The 25780-nt window shown below is 34.6% G+C and overlaps 1 protein-coding gene and 1 pseudogene across 1 annotated transcript; one reads left to right on the top strand and one right to left on the bottom strand.

The window, feature by feature from the left end:
• Window positions 1-2436: 2436 nt before the first annotated feature.
• LOC149413551 (endoplasmic reticulum-Golgi intermediate compartment protein 2 pseudogene) lies at window positions 2437-8207 on the bottom strand (annotated as a pseudogene).
• An 879-nt stretch (window positions 8208-9086) lies between these two features.
• LOC149413550 (ragulator complex protein LAMTOR1-like) lies at window positions 9087-25535 on the top strand. The gene is made up of 4 exons (XM_089644809.1): window positions 9087-9272; window positions 14847-14992; window positions 20107-20329; window positions 23871-25535. The coding sequence occupies exons 1-4, from the start codon at window positions 9228-9230 to the stop codon at window positions 23961-23963; spliced, it is 507 nt and encodes a 168-aa protein (XP_089500935.1). The 5' UTR covers window positions 9087-9227; the 3' UTR covers window positions 23964-25535.
• Window positions 25536-25780: the final 245 nt, after the last annotated feature.

The following is a 25780-nucleotide window of genomic DNA, read 5'->3' as shown; positions in this document are numbered from 1 at the left end:
AAATTCAGAGACGTTTTTCAACGGTGTTTAATTTTTTTACATAACAAAATTCAAAAGGATTTTAGTATGTAAACATATCAAATATTATATCACTGGTATAAAAAAATGAAGAACATTTTAAGGCTTGGAACAAACTAGGTAGCCAACATGATCTTCAAATTTGTCAGTTTTGCCAGTACGACTAGCTAAAATATATGTAATAAAAAGGAAAACACTTTGTTTAAAGTCACTTTATTGACATTTTTAAAGTCTACCGGTTTCGGTACCTCCGTACCATCATCAGGACTGTTATAAAAATACAGTAAATAAATATCAGTATTTAATATATAATAAATATCAGTATTTTTATAACAGTCCTGATGATGGTACGGAGGTACCGAAACCGGTAGACTTTAAAAATTTCAATAAAGTGACTTTAATCAAAGTGTTTTCCTTTTTATTATTTAAAATGTCAAGTCACAATGTGTTTGCTTCTTTTGAAAAATTAAAATATATGTGATTGCCTCAGTCCTAACGCTCTAGGTAGCCAGGCCAGCCGAGATGGTGATTTTAATTTTTTTTATAGTATGTATTGCAGATTTATATATGTAATCCTATTACAATACACATGACACAATTTAGGTAACTTCAAATTTTTAAAAATAATATATATTTTAGAGTCCTTGCCTGAAATGAATCTTGAAACCTTCAAGGCCAATGCTGAAAATGTCAAGAGACCTAGAGATTTCATTTAGCAGCACCGCACCTCTTGTCATGCTATGCTGGGCCAGAACGTCCGTTCTGCAATGTGGAATATAGAGCAAGTCGTGATGTCGACTCTGGCGGTACGATGTTGGCTGCTACACTGGCTGCAAGCAATGGCTCCTCCAAATCTTGGCTGCCTGGTGCGTTCCTAGTCTAATAGTTGCTTCTAGAAGGGCCGCAAAATGCATATAAGCCGCTCCTAACCAGCCAATGAAAGCTAACGAAATTAATTATTGTGACTATAATAGTGTATTCAGGCCTTCCCATTAATGTTTAAGAACTTTTTATTAACTTACTATGCTAGTTGGGAGCAGTTAAAGTGCGTTATGCTGTCTGAAGGCAACCAGTGAATATATGATATATTGTGCAACTAATGAATAAATAACGTGTCGTAGAAACAACCCATTCTCATCTGACAGATGGGAACCGTTGTCAAATGTTGGGCGCGAGCTTGGCGTGTTTCTTGACTGTGCAACGGTGCCGAAGGGATCAATGACACTAGTTCCCGGAACATCTTCCATTGAAATACTGTTAGAATAAAGACAGCATTTCCACCTGACCTCTAAAGATTGCAATCCATTTGTTAAGACAGGAAATATATTAAATGGGCCACCTGTTTCTGCAGGATCAAGGGTTTTTCAAGTATTTTAGAGCTCCAAATCAGAGGTGGCTGCTAAATTCAACAATGGGGTATAGATTCGATTTGAATAGGATCATCAGTTGAATACTATCTACAGTATCTGCGGGCCCTGTACAGTATACCCAGCTTCTGAGAGGCTATCTTGACTCTGACTGGAGCACATGTGCCTGAGATGGACGCTTAGAGTTACGCCGAGTATATCAATGGAAGGCATGCTGGGAAAAATCGTGTAGCAGATGAAGCTTTATCAGACTAACCACTGTTACTAAACATTTACTTCATGTTTTCTGTATCATCATAAATTTATGATGTAAAAGCCCATATGGGCGTGTGTAATAAATAAACAAAGAAGATTTTCTTCCGGACGAGACCATGTATTTTTTTTTTTAAAGCGGAGACGGTTTACACGTAGTTCCCGTGAGCACTTCGGCCATAGGCCCATTGTGCTATCTCCCATTTTACCTCAATCCTTTAACAACAACCCAGTCCCTTTAATAAAGTTCACCAGGGTTGTCATTGGGTATGTGGCTATGTCTTCTGGTTCTACTGTATGTCTCCCCAGGTATCTGAGCCTAGTTCCCACCAGGGCAGGACATTGGCACCAAAGGTGAATTGGAGTCTCTTCATCCTCTTCAAATTTCCTGCATCTATTGGTGTTTTCCACTCCCAATATCTGCATGTGTCTCCTGAGATGGCAGTGTCCTGTAAGAAGTCTTGAAATCATTGCGGAATCCTAGCGTCCTCCTTGAAACTCTGCAGTTTGAATATCGACTATCTTTACATCGAATATACGCGGAATATTTGCAGTCTCTGGAAACAGTTGTGTAACCCTAGGTTTTCATAGAACCCACATCGGGGACCGTCGCTCGAGATTAATATGGAACATAACAAACTAAATATAAAATACTTCTCCTGCTTTAATGTTTATTAAAAAATAACAATTTACAAAGGCACATGTTTATAATCAAATAAGGGATATTAAGTAAAAAAAAGATTATCTGTATTACACAGAACAATGCAGTTAAATGCATTGATATTTTAAAAATCTGTTACTTCTACTAAAATTAAAAAAAATATATTGTTTTAAATGTGAATAAAATTTAACACATTTGCTTCGATAATTTTATTTTTCATAGGTTTTTGAAATTCACAACATGAAATGGCAAAAAATTGAAAAAACATGCATAATATCTCTCTATTTGATTTGTTTTGATGTTTAAATTATTGTGTCATGTGTATAAAATTTTACAAAACACGAAACACACTTTGTTGATAAACAATAAAATAATGGTAACACAAAAAATTTCATAATAAAACACACATTAAACTATAATCAAAATAAGGTCATGTTTGTCTTTTACATTTGAAAGGATTCGAGGTGGATCTACCCTCTGTCTCAGCAATCCTCCAATTATCACCATACTTGGGGGTATTTCACCACCTCTACTGAGTACATACTCGCAAAGTAACTTTATTCATAAAACAGGCATTTATTTGAAGGGTAGCATTACTCAGCGGTGGTGAAATAGATGAGGTAAACAATTCGACGAATAGTGCTAATTCGCAGTTATTGAGAGGTGGTGAAATACACCGTTGTCTGCAAAAGTCTCACAGCGCTGATCTGTGGCAGCAAACTTTAAAGTACCAAAGAGACAATGACATAAGAAACATGACGAAACAAAAAGATCGACAAGAGTAACCTTTTGTCTCTCAAATAAATTCATTAATTTTTAAAACACATAGACATTCAAATTAATAGACTCGCCCTGACATAAAATCTGGGTATCATTTTGACGCGATAGAAGCAAACCTCATGAACATATATTTGGCACCAGGAGGGTTCGAAAAAGCTTTGAAAAAACCATGACATCAGTCATACATTGACCGCCGAAGAGCGCATATTGAAATAACTAGACAGTGGGATGATCACACTGCCTCCCGCGCTCCTCGCACTCGGTTTGTTCCCCTTTCGCCGATTGGCTCCTCTATTAGTTTGGATGTCTATGGTAAAACATTATTTTTGAACATCTATGATGTTCTATACGACAAATGAACATTTCACAAAATATAACTATTAGAAAATGTACTAGTTTTTGAAATGCAAGCATAAAATTATTTTAAAAATGTTGATTTAAAAGAAACAGGAATGTTTCAGTACATTTATAAAATAGTATATAAAATATAGTACAAAAAAAACTTATTTTTACATTATTTTAGTGGCCGTTTCGTTCAGTACACTAATTTACAAGAATTGCCCGAATAAGTAAAAAAAATATATATTTGGGCATACGTACAACGAATGACCTTATAACATTTTGGATTTTGTACCAAATATGCTATATTATTAATAATACGTCCAACTTCAGTGAAATAGTGGCAATATCAACAACTTTAGTCGCTAGAGGTGCAAGTATAGCATACTAACTTTGACATTCTTTTCAATGGCGGCGAAATTTAAACAAAAAATCTTACATTATGCAAGTATTTTATTACAATTCTAAGCCATCAACGAAAGAGTGAATAGCTGCTATTTTTTATGTTCCCCAATATTTTTTTTTCGATTTCTCTAATTTATTAACGTAAAATAAAGAATTTATTACAAACACATAAAATCCATTAAAATGAATGAACAAAAACCAAGGTGCACAACTCACGCCACTAGGAGGCGCTAATGTAGTATGTTGCCATCAGAATGTATGGGAAATGTCAGAAGTTGGAGGTATTGTTAATATTATTGGGTATTTGATTGCACCTACAGGATTTAAATAAAATATTTTATGGGTAATTTTTTTTTGAGATTCATTTCCTCAATCATTTCTCCCAGAATCCACGAGGACGAGTTTAGAAGGATTCTTTTACCGGGTCTTAAAGATACCCCGATTGAAAGAGAAAACTTAACAATCCATAACTCTAGTGATGATTTAGGCTATAACTTTTGTTAAAATAGAGGTGATGTCATTTTATAAAAGAAAAGGATTTGATAGCACGTAAAAATGTATAAATCAAAGATAATATACAGATAATGAGCCTACGAACAGAAATGAAATACACAAAAACAATCATATAACGTGAAAGATACAATATTTTTCATGTTTAGCAGCAAATCTTTCCATTCTTTTTCTCAGTGAAAGTATTATGTATTGTTTACTAAGTAATCAAAATGGTAACCTGCCTCCACGTATCATTTTCAAATGAGGACCAGTACGTTCTGTGAAACTGAATTGAATCTGGGAGACATAGACCTAACCTAACCTAACTTTTTCAGTTCCTCGACTATCCGTATGTATGCACTTTAACACATGAAAAAACAAAAATGATCACCTGTGGTGAAGCAATCATTATTTGCAATAACCTCCTATAAAACAGTCAATATTGTGTAAATATCTAACAAGAAAAATGTTTAATGAATGTAAAAAGATGTTGCTACATAAATCATTATTTAGTTTTGTATTTTGTAAAAATAATAGGTGCTCGGTGGCTCAGGAATTCATACCGATGCTATAAAATTTTTAATTTGCTTAACTTTTGAATACATCAATTTAAATTTCACTTTTATTATCGGGAATGAATGAATGCAAATTTTGGAATCGGAAATTAACCCACTTCCCGACATCCGATTGAGCTGTAACTCGGCAGATAGACTCCTTGTCGATGACAATGCATTCCATCAACTTTTGGTGGCAATTACGCATACGCACACGGATATATACGCATTTCTCTGAAATGGGATGACGTTACATGTGTTAATATAGAAAATAAATATCAGTCCTACCCGATCGGCATTTGGCGAGGTTGATATAGTTGTCGACTCTAGTTCCTGGATAGAAAGGTTCAATCGTCAGCCAAACTAAATTTAATAATGTTTTTTAAGCTTTAAAAGACATTTAAAAATAGATGTCATACAGTAAAAAAACTTCGTTTTTTACGGGTTAGTCTGTTAATTGAAGTTTCTCATCATTGTTACTTTCATAAACACTCGTATCATGCAAAGCCACCGTATCCGAGTTCTACTAGTTTGAGTTGTCAATTGCAGGATGCAACAAATATTTCACAAGTACCAATGGTTTTCTTTTACTGCAATAGGTAGGTTGCGATAAGATTAACAAATTAAGGCATTATTTTCAAAAGCAGAGTGTGAAATTTTAAACACAAAGAAAATTAAAAACTTATATTTGAAGTGTGTAAAGTAATGCATGCTTGTTTAGTTAGTAAAACAATTAAACAAAAGATTATTTAGCATATTTTTTAAACAATAGTACGCAAAGAAATAAAAGTATGTGTGGCTTTCATGTTTTATTAAAACTGCAAGGTTATTATTTCAATTCTGATGACACAGACAAATAGACAAAGAGATTGGAATTGAATGGAATGATTTATGCATAAATATAATAAATAGCCTGCGATTTATCAATCTGTGAATATAACAAAGTGTACATTGCCAAACAATAAATAAATATTAGAAGAGCAATTGTCTCATTGACAGGGCTGGCACTGAGCCAAACGGCGCCTGGCGCTAGTAAAACCTGAAGGGCGCTATGTAATGGTACGTTTACATTTGCGAACCGAGCCTCGAATTACGGGAAAGGAACAAAGTAACTGCAAGCGGCGTTTCGCGCCGTTTTCCCATAAGTTGAGGATTAGTTCGGCTCGCGTATGTATACGTAGCATAAGGTGTTGCGCCTTGGCTCCTTGGCAAGTTGGCGCCCGGAGTGGATTACGCCGATTGCGCATGCACAGGGCCGGGCCTGCTCATTGAGTTGTCAAGACCAACATAAATAATTGAATGACAACAATATTGAACATCAATGATTTTGGTTTGGTAGGACAGTAAAAAAATAATATATATATATGTACTAGATTCTTGGAACACTCTTGCAAAGGTAGTTATTTTCACAGCTTGTCATGTCCAATCAGATTAAAACCTTTAGAAAAATAGCTTTCCTTAAAATCAACAGGAGATATTAAATAAACTTGGCAAGGCAAAAGAAATTAGTTACGAAACCATTATGAAAATGTTACAATTTAAACAATGTTTTCAATCTTTCGTAGTTCACGCACGATTTCTGTTGCAATTCAATGAATCATCATTTGCCTCGATATGCTGCAGATTTCCAGATGTTTTGATGTATTCGCATGTCAAATTCAGTAGTCAGCCGCGTACCTAGCTCTGTACACCGACGAGTTAAGTTATCTTACACATTCAGTTACTATACCGCTGTCCTGCTTGCTCTCGCCGACCATTAAACCAGTCACCAGGGTTAGTTATTGTTGTTTTAGTACATTTCGGTCAGTCCTCCGTGTATTCTAGCAACTGTCGCATGTGTTTCTATTTCTTTCTGCCACCTTTTTGGATTGAATAAGTTTACAAAAAGGAGTCTTCTCTCAAGCATAAACATTTCACCTTAACTTTAAATAAAAACATGTAAATTTTACAATAGATTGATAGCGGGGTTTGTTTTTACAAAATACCTGTTGGACACTCGCCCGGTGTTTGGGGTGGCAGATAATTGAGAATTCTGTATAACATTCAAGATTTCATTCTTAACAAGTCGACAGGAACATAGGGAGAAGTGCTGTTGGCCAGTAAAGTGTTGATGAGCTTCTCCTTGGCCTCTGTCGGAGGAAACCCATTCTTCTGTTTACTCGGAAGTTCGTACAATTGCGGAGCAAACCTCTTCATAAAGTTTAACTTTAATATTTGAAGAATCGAGTTGACAGCACCCGCTATAATATAGATCCCGCCTATTATAGAAAACAGGCGAATGGTGAATTGAATAATATTGTCTCTTTCTTGGGAAACTTTCAGTTTTAATGCAGACACGTCATATTTGAAGAAAACTCCCGGCATTCCGTGAGATCCTTTAGCGTGGTTGATCGGTCTCGCATGTTCTTTAACTGAATATTGATACGTTTTGATCTGTGATAGTGTTGTGTCCACTTCGGTTGCAACGACCTCCACGAAATACTGGTACAAAAGAGTGGGGTCGTCGGTTATCATTTCGTACCCTTCCAGTGGGTGGATGATTCCAGAAGCCGGATCTCCAAAGCTGAATCTGTTTATTCTGTGACTGAAATTGCTAGATTCTTTGCCATATAACATACTTAAATGAATGTGACTACCAGCGAGGTGTAAACTCTTTCCGGCGGTGATGTGGAAGTTTCCTGACACTTTGTTTAGTGTTAGAGATCCGTGAACTCTGCAAGCGTCGTGGGGACGGTCTAGTTTTTCTCCTCTGGCCGGCATGGCGCCTTGTATCGCAGTCTCCCTAGATCTCCATAGGAACTTTGATATGGCATGGTACTCCTCTCTCAAATATGTGTTTATATATCTCATTGAGTCGAAGTACATCCTCTGTTCTTCTCCGAGTTCGAACCAGGTATCTTCTTCGTGAAGTTCACCGAAAGCGTAGACATTTTGAGATGTAGAGTCCAAGATATCCGCCCCTATCATAGAACACGGCATCGCAACCGTCATGTCAATGTTTATCGTCAGTTTAGCGTCCAAATCAGTGTCAGGAGAGAATTTAAATATTAAATTACTGTCTATGTAATAAGTAACTTCAGAGTAAATAAGCCATACAACTAACAGGAAAGTTATGATTGATAAAGTGCCGCCAATTGGCGAAGTTTCCACGTACGTTTCCTCCACTTTATCGAAGACATCGAGTTCTTTGACTCGCTCCAGAGCTTTTTTCTTAGGTCCCCGGTACCTTATCATCCTGAATTATTATAAATATTGCACTGTTTCAGCTTTCTTTCACAAGATTGTTTATTTATCACAAAACGATTGCGTTGACATTTTGCGCCGCTGTCATGTCATAAAATAAACTGTCACCAAAGTGTTGCCAAATGAAATTATTGCCATAGGAGAAATAGAACTTCAGAGACCGTTTTTTCTATATCTAAATTATTTACCGATGAGATAAAAGAAATAAGTCGTGTTAATCGAAAGTTAGTTACTTAGTTTATTTTCTCATGTAAATGTTTCGACTGTCCCGAAGAAAAATTTCAGATGTGCAAATTTGTGGTTTCGCAGTAGAGCTGTTTAAAGTTATGTTTCCGCATTTTTACTGTTTTTGATGATATTTTTCTGCAATAGGGGTCACATAGGGGTTAATGCAAAATATCAAACAACACTATATTTATTGATCTCAAAAACAGTAAGAATGCAGAAAGGAAACTTTAAGCCGCTCTACTGAAAAACTATATAGTTGCACAGCAGACATTGTACTTCGGGACCGTCGATTTATTTGCTGTTGAACAGTAAAATAGACGATTTTTTACTGTAAATTCATAAAGTTATTCAAATATTATTATTAAAATACTTGAAAATAAAACTATTTGTTTTAAAAATACAGAAATTTTATAAAAAACAATTGTATTACATTTAATTGCAATCACATTTTGCGTGATGGTCTAAACGTTTTATTAAGCTCTTACTTTTAGGAAGAAGAGATATTATTTTATGGTATTTTAAAGTGCAGGTTATCCGAGTCAAAAAAGATAATGATAAATAATAATAGATTTTGTAATTTTCTATCATTTTGGGATTTGAGAAAGGATACTGTATTTCTGGATATATTTATTTGAAAAGAACCTCTTGCAATAAATTTTACCCAGCCAAAACATTTTTCAAGAACAGTTCCTACTGAAGAAAATGTCGCCATAATAATATTTTTTCGACGACTTTGTTATTGTAATGGCCGTCAGCTGCTGACTAATGTCATTCGCTTGCCGATTTGTCCATTTGGTTAGGATCACCTAGGAATGAAATAGTGCTTAAAATACTATTAGTGAGCATTTATCAATCCCATGACATATATTCAAAATATATTTTATCAAAATGGGATGTTGCTACAGTCTCTGTAAAGAAGAGGCGAACGCACAGGTATGTATATTATTTTCTATTGTGAACATGAAGGCATAATTTTGTTTACTTTATCAGGTTTTTGTAATTAAATCTTTCACCCCGGCACATGTTTTTACATATTTTTTGCGCTTTATCAAATTCTATTCAGTTAACAAGTTGTTATTTACACGATTGCATATTTGCGTTGCATTTATTGTGTATACTAAACACCTTCAGATGGCGTATTGTTATTTTGGTCATCAAATTTAATGATCTAATAATAAACATTTTCTGTGCAATAAATGGGTGATATAATGCGATTATCATTATTGACCTCAGCGCTACTACTATTCGTTTATACTCAGTACAGTTGAGTATACTAATAAAGTTTGTTTTTTGCAATGCCGACTGACTGTAAAGTTATTTTATTTTTTAGGAACTAAATAAATATATAATAACATAACAACGTGAACTAGTTATATTCATTATGATAAACTCTGCCTCAAAATGGCACTGGGTCCAAAGCCCTCCTAATCTATTGCCCTTAAAATTCCTTATAAAAAATAGCACTTTTTTAATTGGGCTGGTATATTATTTGAATCAAATTGCCAAATGGCGGAATTCGAAACGGTAACGTGCCCATTGATTTTATTTTCGCACTACAAAACAAATAATTATTATTCTTTTTATGATAAATATTTCACTAACCGCCGCACTTTTAATAGGCACATATTATGGAAATTACACTTCATTTCAACTTAATTTCTACAAGGAACAACGATTTACGTTGGGATAGATGGTAAAAAATGCATTACAATTACATTTTTATTCAATCAGAGTTCAAAATTCTCCTTATAAAATGATCCGTTTGCCACCACTGTGTATGGAATGACACTTGTTTCAATCTAAATACGCATAAATTACTTAATTAACCCAACCCAAGAACTTATTTTGTGCATGTAACTAGTTGTTTCTTGTAGTAATTCTTAAAGCAAACTGTAATTTCCATCATCCGTGCCTAGAAGTTCGGTGTTTACTGAAATAATTACCCTTTGTTGCTGATAAGTCATAATTTATTTGAAAACCAGTTTTTATTGAATTGACTTATGAGTCATCGAGTTCTTGAACTACCTACACAGTAATTATTATTGTACTGAGCCTGGTACAAATAACATAATTTTCTTTGTCTGGAGCACTAAATTGTAATGCAATACAAACATAATTTTTCATCTTATTATAATATTATGTCTGAATTTTAAATCATATGTTCTATTTTAATAGTAGTCTACAATAGCTGTGTGCATTTAATATTAAGAATTTGAAGAAAAATATTGCTTGCAAAAATCAGAAGTTGGCTGCATAAATATGGTAAAATATTATAGAAATTTTATGGAACTCTGTGGCTAAAGTCTGGTTTCCACTTGAATATGTTGGAAGACAATCTATTATTTTTCTCTTATTCCGCTTCACTCTTAATACGCAATATTTCACTTTCAAATAAATGGATTTAGCTTTATTAATTCAAAACATGATTTATTATGTCAGGGGAGACGGAAAAGTATGCACTTTTAATTTTAATTTCGTTTATTAAGTCACTTACGCGATATGTCAATTAGTATGCCGCGCCGTTATAGTCGCAGCCGACGGCGACTATGTTCATATCAAGAGTTGGATTATATTCATAATATCGTATTAGAATTAAATCACAAACCAGTCTATACAAACCTAGCGTAGCCCACAAACTACTTGAAAACTGGGATATAACTCTAAAGGGGACGCGAGCAGGCGTTATTAAAGGTTCCCCAACATTTATAGTAACTTTTAGTAATAATATAACTAAATTCAAGTATTAATTCAAAGTAAACATTCCATATTTACCGTGAAGCGGAATTCGTAACCTTTACCAACAATCTTATCGAACTCAGTGGCTAAAGTCTAGTTTCCACTTGAATATGTTGGAAGACAATCTTATCGAACTCTGTGGCTAAAGTCTGGTTTCCACTTGAATATGTTGGAAGACAATCTTATCGAACTCTGTGGCTAAAGTCTGGTTTCCAGTTGAATATGTTGGAAGACAATCTTATCGAACTCTGTGGCTAAAGTCTGGTTTCCAGTTGAATATGTTGGAAGACAATCTTATCGAACTCTGTGGCTAAAGTCTGGTTTCCAGTTGAATATGTTGGAAGACAATCTTATCGAACTCTGTGGCTAAAGTCTGGTTTCCACTTGAATATGTTGGAAGACAATCTTATCGAACTCTGTGGCTAAAGTCTGGTTTCCACTTGAATATGTTGGAAGACAATCTTATCGAACTCTGTGGCTAAAGTCTGGTTTCCACTTGAATATGTTGGAAGACAATCTTATCGAACTCTGTGGCTAAAGTCTGGTTTCCAGTTGAATATGTTGGAAGACAATCTTATCGAACTCTGTGGCTAAAGTCTGGTTTCCACTTGAATATGTTGGAAGACAATCTTATCGAACTCTGTGGCTAAAGTCTGGTTTCCACTTGAATATGTTGGAAGACAATCTTATCGAACTCTGTGGCTAAAGTCTGGTTTCCAGTTGAATATGTTGGAAGACAATCTTATCGAACTCTGTGGCTAAAGTCTGGTTTCCAGTTGAATATGTTGGAAGACAATCTTATCGAACTCTGTGGCTAAAGTCTGGTTTCCACTTGAATATGTTGGAAGACAATCTTATCGAACTCTGTGGCTAAAGTCTGGTTTCCACTTGAATATGTTGGAAGACAATCTTATCGAACTCTGTGGCTAAAGTCTGGTTTCCACTTGAATATGTTGGAAGACAATCTTATCGAACTCTGTGGCTAAAGTCTGGTTTCCAGTTGAATATGTTGGAAGACAATCTTATCGAACTCTGTGGCTAAAGTCTGGTTTCCACTTGAATATGTTGGAAGACAATCTTATCGAACTCTGTGGCTAAAGTCTGGTTTCCACTTGAATATGTTGGAAGACAATCTTATCGAACTCTGTGGCTAAAGTCTGGTTTCCACTTGGATATTGGATTGAATATGTTGGAAGACAATCTTTGGACCGGATTTAGAAGATATGGAAAGGTGGGAACATAATTTACAGCAGATGTGAATGGTAGAAGAAGTTGAGGACGCACGAGGAAGACATGGCACTATCAAGCGAATTAAATACTTGAATCTGACCATTTCAAGAGTCAGAATAATAGAAGAGTATATATGAATGTGAATGAGGCAAGGAGTGTGTGGCAAGACGGCGTTATGGTTAGTTAGTTTTAAGTGCACAACGACCATAACACAAGGGAAATCCTAGGGTCTTACTAATAACACATTTTAAATTTTACACTACTGATAAACAACCGTAAATTTCCCTGAGCCAATAGATCTAACCCAAACAAAATTGATATCAATTAAAATTAAATTTAACTATCTTTTATCGGACAATAATTTAATTTCATTTCACAAGTTTTCTGAGTACGGGACGTTACCAAAATATTGCGCATATACTCTTTACAGATGGCACCACTTGTGCCATCTTCCTGGGCTATAAAATGAGCAGCTTAAGTCGGTGAAATGTAGGTCATTCACTATCCGAATGTTGAAGAGGACATGTGTGAATAATTAGCGCTAGAAAACAGCCCCTTAAAATGGGCATCACTGCTGACCAAACTGCTCAAGTGGTGGCACTACTGCAATCAGGGATGCGACAGTTTTATTTTGCTTAGCAACTAAACTCAGGCCGTTTAGCCGTTCAACTGGTTTTCCAACGGTTTCAAGAGACTGGAGACTTCATCCAGAGGCGTGGATCAGAGTGATGACGCTGCACATCCGAAAGAGACGATATCTTTATTGTCTCGTAAGATTTTGCAATTGGTGCGATTTTTGTGACAAATAGTATATAAATAATATTCGTAATTAGATATTTTAGAGTTACATAAAACAAACAAATCTAAAGCATGAAAATGGGTTACTGTGAAGCAGCATACAGGTACTACAGTGTTCATCCACATTCGGTGGGCAGTTTGTGCGCACAGCGACGTATACACTGTGGTAATTTGTTTCAACCTTTCGTTGCATTGCATGTTGTGTCGCTAATATCTGTACGCGGCTTTAAAAGGATGACCCCATGGCCTGGGTGCTTACGGAAGCCATCCGTAAACCGTCTCCGCTTTAATAAATATGTAATAAGTAGTAAAAAAAAGCATGGAAAAAGAAAAACTGCTGTACTATTTGAATGCTCTTTATTCAGTAGGAATTTGCTTGAAGCTATTGTGTAACTTTGTCACTCTAATGTGAAGGAAGCATTCACGAATAATACAGTTTTCAGTTCAGATTTAGTTGACCCGCCTCACTAGACAAAGTCTGTTCTGAAACGGGTAGCATATTTGTAATTTTTTTTTAAAAGAAAGACGAATGTTCCCGGGTTACAAATAGCCTGATACATAGTATTTTAATTTCTGCTATTATGTTCCATCATTATAAGCGAAATATGATAGTTGTGCAGGACTTAGCTAGCAGAATATTGAACCCGCGACTCTCGTCTCTCATTCCGGTTGGGAACCCGATGCTTTGGACCGCTCGACACCGTATATCAGTATATAATACATCGATAACTTACCGATACTAAAAAATTACTTGCATAATATGCTACTTTTTAAGTAAGCCACTGAACAATAGATTCTCATTGCTCATTGCTCATTCGTAAAATTATACTACCGAATTTTATTACGGACTTATATAAACTGTTTATTGTGATTTAAAGCCAATAAATCCACTTATAAATCACTGTTTATAATGCACAAATTCTGTATGCTATTTACCGAAATTGCCCTAACTTGTACTTATTTGGGGCAATTTTGAATGTTACCATTTCTGTGTTGTCTATGGTCTACTGGAAATGTTTATAGACCATTAAGGCGATGCACTACGTCGTGTAATATTTTAAATTGAGCCGCTATCAATAACAACCCTTACGTAGATGGCGATAAGGTTTAAACTTTCGCTTAACACCATCAGCCTGTTTTGATTTATGCAAGAAAAAAACATGGCCAAAAAGTGGCTTTTATTTTATTTTGTGGATGTTCAGGCATAAATATTTAATTTTTGTTCGATCACTTTATAAATAACTTAATTTGCCACATTATACAATAAAATCATAACCGAAAATAGGTTCGTAAGTAGGTAGTAAGTAGATTTTGAACATTCAAGCAGTTTTCATAGGCCTATACATTATTTTTTTCTGGCCTTATAAAAATACTCGATTATTTCAAAGGCCAAGATGTATTCTACTCGCAGTATTTAATTAAAGCATCTGAAACATTTCTAGGCGACCAAATTTTCAAACCAAAAACACATGATTTTGCATTGCTACGTATGGCATCGCCTTAAAAAATCAATTTTTTAACATGTAAACAGATGTTTAATTTTTACAAAACAATTCAAAATGACGTCTAAAAATGCAGACTACACAATACATAACATTATTAAAATTCGATGAGACGAACTTTAATGACATCTCTTAATTTTGATTCATAAAAATCACATAATCAAATTTGGGTTTGCGATAATCGCTCGAGCGGATAGGTGAATAAATATAATACTATTGGTATGTGTGTGTTTGTTTGCAGGAGGGTAGTGTGAACGAGCGGACTCATCTGCTGGAGGACCCGGTGAGAAGCGAGCCGGCCCCGCTGCGGCCCGCACGCTCGGCTATTCCACCGCGGAAACCTGACGAACAGTCCGCCCTCAGTAGAATATTGCAAGAAACCGCCACGTGAGTCTTTACCGTTGTACAGTCAATACATTCATGAAAAAGGCATTCTATTATTTAAACTGGCTTCCAAGAAACTACTGGGAGTCTTGGGAGTGACCATCTGCTAACCCTGTACAAATCTCAAATACATCTAACAATCGAATTTGGGAGCAACCTCTGGGCTGGAGCCCCAAAATACCTGATAACCTATTTGAATCTGTGGAAACGAGGGTGGTCCGTCCATTGTTATCTCTGTCCGTCTCTAATACACATATGCAATGTTTGCATGCTGAGTCTGTTCTACAGGTATTTCAATGGAGTCTGCTCGTATGAGCATTGATCTGTGCACCGGTGCACTCAGTGCGCAAAAATCGACGGACAACATCAAAACACGCATTCACAGTTGAAGGCTTCATGGGAGTGGGTCATTTCTTCGACCCGTTTTTGTGCTGTTGTTTCTCTTGTGAGATAAGATCTTAGAACATAAAAATAAAAAAAGAAACGATGAACCGACGCCGTGTCCAAACTTTTCCTTTGATAAGAAAGTTCACACGAGAGTGAAGAATCGTGTTCGCCTCAATTCACCTGTTCTCTGTCCAATGTAGGTTTTTGTGCTGTGCCGAAAAACCGAATGGAGTGTACAGGCAATGAATAAAGCACAATAATAAAATCCGAACTAATAGTACAATACAAGACTGTAGTTGTCGCATTCGTGCCCGGGAAAAATATGCCTAAAGTTTATGCGATTCAAGAGTGAAACATTTGTAAGATTTATTAAATAATCTTATCTTGTGTTGAAAACAAGGTAAGGTGGCGCCCGCTGTAACTATTGAACTCGATCCGTTTAGCTGCTGGTTGAATATTTTACCCACCGTGTTATCGACCATCTCAAATAGATGAACAAGGGTAAATTTTGTATTAATATAAAGAATCTACAGCTTTATTCCGAGGATGATGAAATTTTGCACACTTGACCTTCAAAACAAGAGGAAGGTCTCTGTCTACATGTGGTTTCGACAAACCATCCCATCCCCCTTTAATTGCTTAATGCTTTTGAACGAGTCACGCTCGCGCGCTAAATGCGTTCCATTTTCTGCTAGCCCGAGTGATGTTCGCCGGTTTCGACTCGCAGCGTTCTATTTTTAGCTAACACGAGTAAGGCTCGTCAAAAGTTAGCGATGTATTTAACGCAGTTTGAATTTGCCTGCAGTTTGCCTCAGAGATCGGTCGTGTTTTTGAGCTGCTTATTTCGTTTTTACTATATTGTTTTCAAATTTTCATGTATGCATCGTTTTATTTAACCTGATTTAAAAAAAAATACTTTTTATTAAAAAATCCTAGCATTGAGTGGTTAAGCAGAATAAACAGGGCAACGCTGTCTTCTACGGCTAGTAGTTGATATAAAATGATGATTATCTATATATTTCTGACAAATATTTGGCCTCATCCCATATTATTTAAAAGTGAGTATAATAGGTACTAAGTTAATACGAGTTGTCACTTAAAACGATTCTGGGAGTAAAATATATAATTTCAAGAATTTTCACATTCAACGGCAGATTGTGATTATTTCAGTGTCAAGCTTCTGTTCCCAGATGGTGGCGCAGTAAATTGTCTGTTTTCTGATAACCAAATGAGGCCCCTAGAAACAAAGACGGAAGTGTCCACTTTGTTAAATTGTTGGCAATCTAAAAAAAACGTTTAATCAGTCCGTTATTCATCAATATGCAAGGAAATTTTATTAATATGATAGTAAACCGGTTTAAGAATACTATTTTAAATCATCTATGTATCTTAATGCCCCAGTTTCTTTAAAAAATGAATTTTTTTGATGGACACTTCCGTTTTTGTTTCAATCATTTTGACCATTTTGGACACTTGCTGTTTTGTTTCACAAACAGTTGGAAACTGCCGGTTTTGATGTAAATGACAATTTCAAAGATGTTGCAGTCAATGTAAGAAAACAATATTTTTAGGAAGATTTTTTTTATTGAAAAAGTTGCAGTTGAGTTCCTCTTGAAGATATTATTGAAAGTTGATAGGTCACTTCTATCTTAGAAATTTTCATAAATTCTGGATAACAGAAAATAGATTTAAAAAAGGTAAAATAGATTTAATTAAAGGTAAAAATAGATTTAAAGAAAAGTTAACTAAATTATAAAATAATACAAAAATTAACTAAATCATTAATAAGTCTGACACGATTTCTGCCGATACCTCATTACATTCTATGTGAACATAATCATCTTCTTCTTCTTGAGGTACAAGAGAAGTAGTTGGACATAATTTCGAGTAGAAATTCAATTCGGTAATATTTCTCCAGTCACCGCCAAAGTGGATATTTAGCAGTTTTGCAACATCTCGTAATTTTAAAGGATTAACCGAAATTTGATTAGCCTCAATTAAACTGGGATTTATCATATTTGCAGTTAAATTCCTCTTGCAGATATTATGGAAAGTTGATAGGTCACATCTATAATTTGTTTCTCCTTTTAAAAGAATAGTAGTTTTATTCTTGTTTCTTTTCAAAATGAACCTTTTCGTCTCCGAAAATCGAGATGCCCATGATGATGTAGGCTTCAGAATAAGTTGCGAAGCATTTTTCCATTCGCTTACTTCTACCTCGGTACCCAACTTTATAACTGTAGCAAAATTGGATACAATATTGTAGTATTCTTCCGGTTGGATAATTTGTTCGTGTTTTTTTATTTCTTTTTCTATATTACCAAATACTCTATCGGCTGGCATAAAAGAGTGTCCAGTTACCGGAAAAATCAACTCAATTTTTTTAAGACTAGCTGGAGCCTCAGAAAACCATCGCATACACATGCCTATAATGATGGAATTTTTGTTTTGGCCTGGACACCCGTCAGCCATCAGTCTTACTGTTTTGATCCCATCTAAGGGGAGATTCTTCAATCTATGGTATACTGCAGATGCTATCTCATTGGATCCCTTTACATGAGTATTTTCCAACCAACAGTAACTGAATACATTTTCTTTAGTTAACGGTTCTTTTGATGAACCAACTACAGTCGTAAAGTTATAAAAATATAACTGCCGACTATAGTAGGCTTGCTGGTCAGGCACTTTTGGTAACACCAGATTTTTTTCGCAGTCGAAGGAAACTGTTACCAAATCACTTCTCCTTTCCTGTAGATATTTGAAAAACTCGTCATATTTTTTTTTATGTATTCGTTTTTTTATCATCAGATCTACTTTTTCACGTTCGTCCGAAGTTTGTTTTATTTTTTCCGACAATTGCAAACAAGTCGAACAAACATCAGTGCGAGGAGTTCCAAACCCCAAATTAAATTTTTTATTGAACACACTCCTGAAGTATGATTGACTGATGGTAATTCCTTTATCTTCTTGTGCTTTTTTCTTGCACATTAAATACATCTTCCGAATGCTGAGGTTAGAAGGTAAATATCTTCGAAGGTTTGAAGCATTTCGACAGTAATGTGCTTCAGTGCACTTGAACTTCTTTATAAAATTCATGGTGAATTCTAACCTTTCCACGAAATGACGACTCCGATGATCGCCACCACGATTTTCCGTAGCAATTTTGCCAGTTTTATAAAAACATTCCATTATGTGTTGCACCCTTTGTTTTGAAATATTTATGCTCTTTAGAAATGTTTGTTGACACACTGGAATTATGGAGCCGTCGGACAATCTAAATGAAAATTTTGTTTGAAATTGTTTTGTTTTGTAAGTGCCTTTCCTAGGTCGCTGACGTTTAATGGATACTGGTTTACAAAATTTTAAAATTAGTGCATCTTGATATTTTTTGTCCTTACGTGAGTAAAAAATCTTGTGAAAACGTATCAAATCTGTCATTTTAATGCTACTGCATTGAAAACTTTTTGAAGTTTTGTAGTTGCAAGCGGGAGCAGATGGTAAACACATTGGAGAATATCTGTGGATAATATTAAAACGATTAGTTACTATTATTTAGTAGACATCTCCCCTTACTTGATTAATTGTGAAAAAAAATTGTGAACAAATTCAGATAAATCTAAAAATGTCATATTTTGACATTTGCCTACAACATGATGACGGTTTACCTTTTTTTCTTGGCGATGTTTGCCTTCCATTTATGCGGTTGTTTGACACGTTTTCTCACTGATTCCGGTGGCAATATATCGGGGAAAGTTTCCATTCTTGGAATATTTGACGTCCACTAACAATAAATGGTTATTTCCACAAAAAATAACAACTTTTCACTACACGATTCACTCACGCTTCCGCACGAGTTTGTATGAATTCAAGTACGGCCGCCATTATGAATAAAGGCTCCTGATTGGCTATTTGAAAAACTGCCGCTTTTGTTTCGGAAGGAGGTGGACACTGCCGTATTTGTTACAACAACAAAACTTTAAAGCCAAAATACTATGGTTTAATGACAATTATATTAAAATCAGATATATTCTCGAGATAGAATGAACCTTTCTCTATAAAACTGCATATTCAACTCATTTTTGACGTTTGGTGGACACTTCCGTCTTTGTTTCTAGGGGCCTCAAATGATTCTATTTCCAGTGGAATGGTATTTATGTGCATAATAATGAGGGTTATAAAACTAGTCCAGATTAGAATAATCTCATGGAATAATGTTTGAATATGTCTCATGGGAGTGATGTAAATATTTATTTATTGAAATTTCACCGCGATACTCACGTACAATTGAAACAACGAGATTTGAAATATATTGTGTTTTGGTAGTAAAAATCATTGATATTCGAATTGATAGATCAGCCAATCAGGAAAAGGGGAACGAACAAATTTGCGCAGAGCGCGTGAGGCGGCGTTACCGTCTCCATTTCTGTGATTTGACAATACATGAATCTGACAGTATACAGGCAACTCACATTGTAATATTACATTCAGTCTTGATTATCATCATTTTTTCAAATTGCAGTCGTTACCTTTGGTTTCATGGAGGTATATATTTTCTATGGTAATTCTTCTGTAGTTAACTTTTGGATTTGAATATAAAGCGTGGTGTTTACTCTTTCTAACAATGTTTAGTTCATATTTGTCACCATGACATTAAGGAAGATACTTAACAAATAAGCCTGATGGGTTAAATAAAACTATTTTTATATTAATTTATCTGTCTGTGTTTCCAGTAATGTAATCGACGTAGGCGCATTGGGCTCCCACGCTCTGGAGGCCCACGAGTACAATGAGCGTGTGAAGCTCTATCAGGCGCGGCTTGGGGGAACCACGGGAGCCCCGGCGCCGGCTGGAGTGGCCCCCGTGCCCCGACCCAAACTGCTAAGGGACATCAACAACTCAGATAAATCTACCATACTTCAGCAGGAACCTATTTCGACTATGGATAAAGAATTGGTGAGCATTATTTTAACCTGTCGCATATATGATTAATCGGCGGTTATCCCCATAAGCGAATGCCCCATATGTGATCCATGAAGTTAAAGCATATACATATAGTAATATTTTGTGTTTATGCTTGTAGTGATTACTTTAAGTTGCTTCCCTCAAATGCGTAAATTGTTAACCTCGATACAGGTTTAATCCTTGAGGTTGATAATGATTTAAAAAAAAGATACTTAATTGTATCAGACAGCATCCCGATCCGCGGATCGGAAGATGTCGCTCCTTCAGTGGCGTGTGAAAGGAGAATGTGCAGTCTCTGTAAAGCTGGTTCGATCGCTTGCGAGGCTTTTCCTGTTGACGTTTCCGGGTCCGATCCATGGTAGGGATGTCCGTGGTCCAGGATAAGGAAAGGAGCTGAAGGGGAACAAGGCGAGCAGAGGCAGAAGTCGGAGCGAGGTAGAGGGCAGAGCAGAGAGAGTTGTAGAGCTGATGATGGTTGCTGGTGATCGACGAATGAAGACTGACTTGAAAAGGGTTTGTGACCCGTTTTTATCGGGTTTTGGCAGTGGTTGAACGCTACCACCGCCGTTGTCTCGGGCACAATTCCTGGAAGTGAATGCCCCCGAACAGAACGCGATGACAGCGTACGGCCATTTCGCTTTCTCTCTAAAACCTCTCTTATTATTTATTTACTTTCTACAAATAGCACACGTTACAATTCAGTTTTACAATCTCAGCAACAATGTTAAAACATATTTGGGAACCAAACCTGGAGAGCTGATTCCCGCCAGACTGTCTGAGCGGGCCCGTGGTCGCGCTGAGCCCCTCCTTGGACTCGCGTTCCTTTACGTTACCATGACATGGTCCTGAAGTCAGCACGTCTGTTACATTTTATATTATGTTAGAAGCAATAAATAAATAAATACATTGTGCCTAAATGTGCTGCGTGATGGGGGTAGGTTGCGTCAAAAAGGTCAGCATTGTAAAGGTTAATTTTATTTTGGTTCCCTTGAAACAACAAGGTTCTATCTGACATTTTGTCCAAAATTAACCCTTTGGAAACAAGTTTCTTAGAATTTTTTTCTCTTTAAAACTCAATCTAAAATATGCCCATTTTCCATGTAAGTTTGCAGATATTTATGCAACAGAGTTCTATTTAAAATTCTGATGAAAAATTACAATTATAAAAAAATGAATATGTAGAATGCATTGGGATTGAATTATCTTTAGGTTTAAGAACATTCTATGCAAAAAAACATGGTATTGTGTTAGGTTAGGTTAAGGAATCTACTAAACGAATGAACAATAAATACATAATTGTATTCATATTCTCTACCAAATGTTTCAATTATTTCTTTTAATAAATTGAACTAAAAAATTAAATCAACATATCGACGGTCATGGAGAACAATTTGTAGTTTAGCAGTTAAGTTGTTTGAAGTTTCGTTTCTTACTGTTTTTGAGATCAAGAAATATAGTGTTCTTTGATATTTTGCATTAACCCCTATTTAATTAATTTGCAGAAAAATATCATCAAAAACAGTAAAAGGCAGAAACCAAACTTTAAACAGGTCTACTGCAAAACTATAAATATGTTCATCTGACATTGTTCTTCGGGACTGTTTAAAAAATATAAACTTGATTGTCGCTAACGTACATATTACAACGGAGCTGATAACGACCATCGCTAATAATAATGGTTATGTGAGACTATAATTAGCTATTATTATTATTATTATTGATTATAATTTCTACATATTTATCTTAGTGTAAACGGTGGTATTGTTGCATTTAAATTAAAATGTTGGGTTTGGTCATTGCGTATACATTGATAGAAGAATATATTTTCATGTCATCTGAGGGTCATTAGAATTACCTTTAATCCAACTATCACAAATACTTTTGTAGATTCATTAATCAAATTTATTTCTATTTCCTTCAGATCTCAAGTGAATGCAAATCTATCCCGAGACAATTTAGATTTGATTAATCTTTGTTATTTCACAATTATTTTATCATTTAAAATAAAACAAATACAGTAAGCCTCATACATTTCTTTGAAAATGTGGTAAATAAAAAGGATATGAAAAAATACATTACGCCAGACTACGCATTATGCCAGTTTCGAATAGGATGAGGATTTGCTATATCTATGTACATACATCTGAATACAATTGAAAAATAAATGGTAAAGACATATTACCCATAAAAACACCTTTGATTGAAATTTTCAATAGTTTTGACATAACCGTTTGCCCTACAAATATAATGCTAAATATATTATTGAAACTATTAAAAAATACAGAATCCTCTACTAGACCATTGTCTAGTAGAGGATTCCGTATTCATCCACCCATCACACTAGATTGAAACAAAATGACATAAAAAACATTCCAAGTTATAAAACCACATTCGGACAAAGAAACTACATTTAATTATAAGCAATAATTAGTCAATAAAATAAATGCCGCCAACGGGAATTGAACCCGCACCTTCTGATGTCTGGTCAGGTGCTCTGAATCACTGAGCTATGTCGGCTTATAATAACCTCAATAAACAATTACTGCTTATTATTTTTTTTTTTCACCTGCAAACAACCAACTTAATTTTTGTTGGAAAGGCTTTGTTAGTTCTAAATTTCCCACTAGATGGCGTCGAGACATATTATATCTCCATTTGTTGGTGAAATATTTTGACTTGTCAAATAAACACTAGTTTATCATTAAAAAAAAAGAAACTACAGTTATTTGGCAACCAAACGAATACCAAAATTAAGAATAGAAATCTGGCTGAAAAATGTAAATTAAAAAAAACTCTAATAAACACTAAAAACGACAAAAATACAAATTAAATAACATTAGTCTGAAAAATAATGGTGGATTATACTAGTTGTCGAATAATCGAGCGACGGATTACTGAGGGAGTGCTGTATACAGTGAAATCTCAATCAATCCTTCCTCGAATGATCGTTTTCCGCATTTATCATTTATTTCTTCCAGTCCCGAATTTACATTATGCAAAATTTTTGAAAATAGACCCCATCGATCGTTCCTGTAAGCATCGTTTTACCGCATTCATCATTTAAATCATGCAGTTTTTTTGTACATATTTTACTCGATCGATCACTTTTAAAATATGAACATACATTTTGAAACCATATATTATGTAACCGTATATATACGGTACTGTAAACAGTGAGCGAAAAATTCGAAAGAGAGAGATAACGAACAAATTATAAAAATTACAATGAACATACTTCGAATACAAATATTTTTTAATAAACACCTTCAGTTTCATATACGAGAAATAAGTTTATTAAACATATTTTTAGTTTTCCCGCAATCATATTTTTTTCCAAGGGTCCCTTTAGAAACGATAGAGTATACGTAGTATATTTGCGGAGCGTTCCAGAGTGGTAGATACTTATCGCCCTCCGGTGCGGGAAGGTTAAATAAACAGTTTTGTTTTGAACTTTGGCAAATTAATATAATTTGTTATGTTTGTATTTTCGTTATCTGTGATTTATGTTAATGACACTAATTTTTATTTTTAGATTTCAAATGTTGTCAAAAAGGCAGCGTCGGCAATGTCAGACCTCCGTGTGGAACATCGTGAAGATCTTGTGGTGCCGTTCAGAATTCCATAGACAAACCAGCGTCCTTCTGTCCATTGACAAGATGTAGACGCGTTACTACGCGGGGCTAGTTATGGAATAAGTATAATGCCGCCTGAAACACGGCTTCATTTGTTTTTTAATGGACAAATATTATAAATGGTGCATTCAAGTTTTTTTTAAATATAATATAATATGTATAATAATTATCAAAAAATAATAAACAACAGTCATTTAAATATGGATTATTATGATTAATACTACATTATTTTTGTAATATAGTGATTTTTTTTCTGTTTCGTGTCCCGATTACAAAAATATTGTTTTATTTCCCAATCGCCGTTACCCTAACAAAAATGATATTTAAAGTTTGCTTTGTTTCAAACTTCCATAAATATTAGCTTGATTTAGGAATACTTTGACAAATGTTCCTAGATTATAAATGTTAATGTATTTTTTTTTTAAATATCTTGTGTTTTGTTTTTCTCAGTAATGAAAGTTCACAACGTGCAATATTTTTTATATTTCTTTCTCTACTACTCTTAATTATTTGAGTTAGTAACACTGAGTTTAATTTTAAATATGTAAATGATTGAAGACAATATCAAAAAAAAAATTATTAGAATCACGAAAATAAAAAAATTATTTAACTGAATTCAATTCCCTCCAACGTTTTTAATCTCTAATATTCCTTATGGCAACATTGATTGATCAAGATGCCATATTATATTTGATTGAAACGATAATGTCCGTTTCTTTATCTCATTAAATAATTATTACTTAATCAATCACAAAAATTATAGTCCCAAATTATTATTATTACTAGTCATAGAAATTGCTTTTTTTTCCTCAGAAAAATATTTTCTTATTATGACCCGCAAGCAATATTCTGCATGCCAAAAATTTATTGTTTTATCATGAGCTAAGTAAATAAACTTTCTTCATAAAATAAAATTTTTAAATTCATCTTTACGCAAAATTATGCAAAGTAGTGACAATATATTATTTCCCTTTGTATAAATTAACTTTATGTTATGTGGTTCTTCTGATAAAATAATTATTACATAATATTTTACTTTTGTTCGCTGATTATTATGTAATGATATTTCATCCTAACGTTACTCGACTCTATTTTCCCTCCAAAAATTCATCTGTCAAAACAAATTATTAACTTTTGTTTTGTACACACCTGCGAATGGAACATATTCAAACATTAGGAAAATCTTACTAAGTAAGTACCTACCCCAAATTTTTTACAAAATTATCTAAGTTTTATTAAAATACTATAATTTAGATTTTGTGGTGATATTTAAAAATTAAACAGTTTTCAGGTTGTTTATTAAAAATTCAAACTTTATTTTCAGTGCATGATTTTTCACAGTTAGAGATAGACATGTTTAAAAGAATGATTGTATGAGAAAAAAACAATAATTCATAATGCGCAATGGAAACTTGTTTGTCTGTTGGAAAAATATTGAATGTAAACAAAAAAATTTAATGATAATAATATGTCACGGGCTATGTAATTTTTGTAAATATGTATGGCAAAATTTATAATATGTATTTTTATTATTATAATAAATGCATTACCTTTGTAAGGGCCTATGATTTGTGTTTCCTTCTACAAACCCATGAATAAAAAAATTATACAGTTAGGGGCAGTACTACTACAAATAAATAAAAAGTTAATACTGCACAAGAATCCAAACTGCTATCAGCCATTCGGAGCCAGTGGGACTATTAAGGCATGTTGTGAGGATGAAGGAAGTGGTGAAGGGAAGTTGATAGGGAAGAGGTTGGTTGGGAAATTAAAAAACATTTAGTTTCTGAATGAGTCTTTCACCAAGGTG

This window comes from Hesperophylax consimilis, chromosome 21, assembly GCF_061612785.1.
Source record: "Hesperophylax consimilis isolate HC1 chromosome 21, BYU_Hcon_1.0, whole genome shotgun sequence".
Taxonomy (NCBI): Eukaryota; Metazoa; Arthropoda; class Insecta; order Trichoptera; family Limnephilidae; genus Hesperophylax; species Hesperophylax consimilis.
This window is presented reverse-complemented; position numbering and strand designations above follow the sequence as displayed.

Excerpts from the sequence above, each read along its gene's own strand:
- LOC149413550 (XM_089644809.1), top strand. The coding sequence starts at position 9,228 with ATGGGATGTTGCTACAGTCTCTGTAAAGAAGAGGCGAACGCACAG. Across the intron at positions 14,993-20,106 it reads ATATTGCAAGAAACCGCCAC|TAATGTAATCGACGTAGGCG; the intron begins GTGAGTCTTTAC and ends CTGTGTTTCCAG. Across the intron at positions 20,330-23,870 it reads CGACTATGGATAAAGAATTG|ATTTCAAATGTTGTCAAAAA; the intron begins GTGAGCATTATT and ends TTTTATTTTTAG.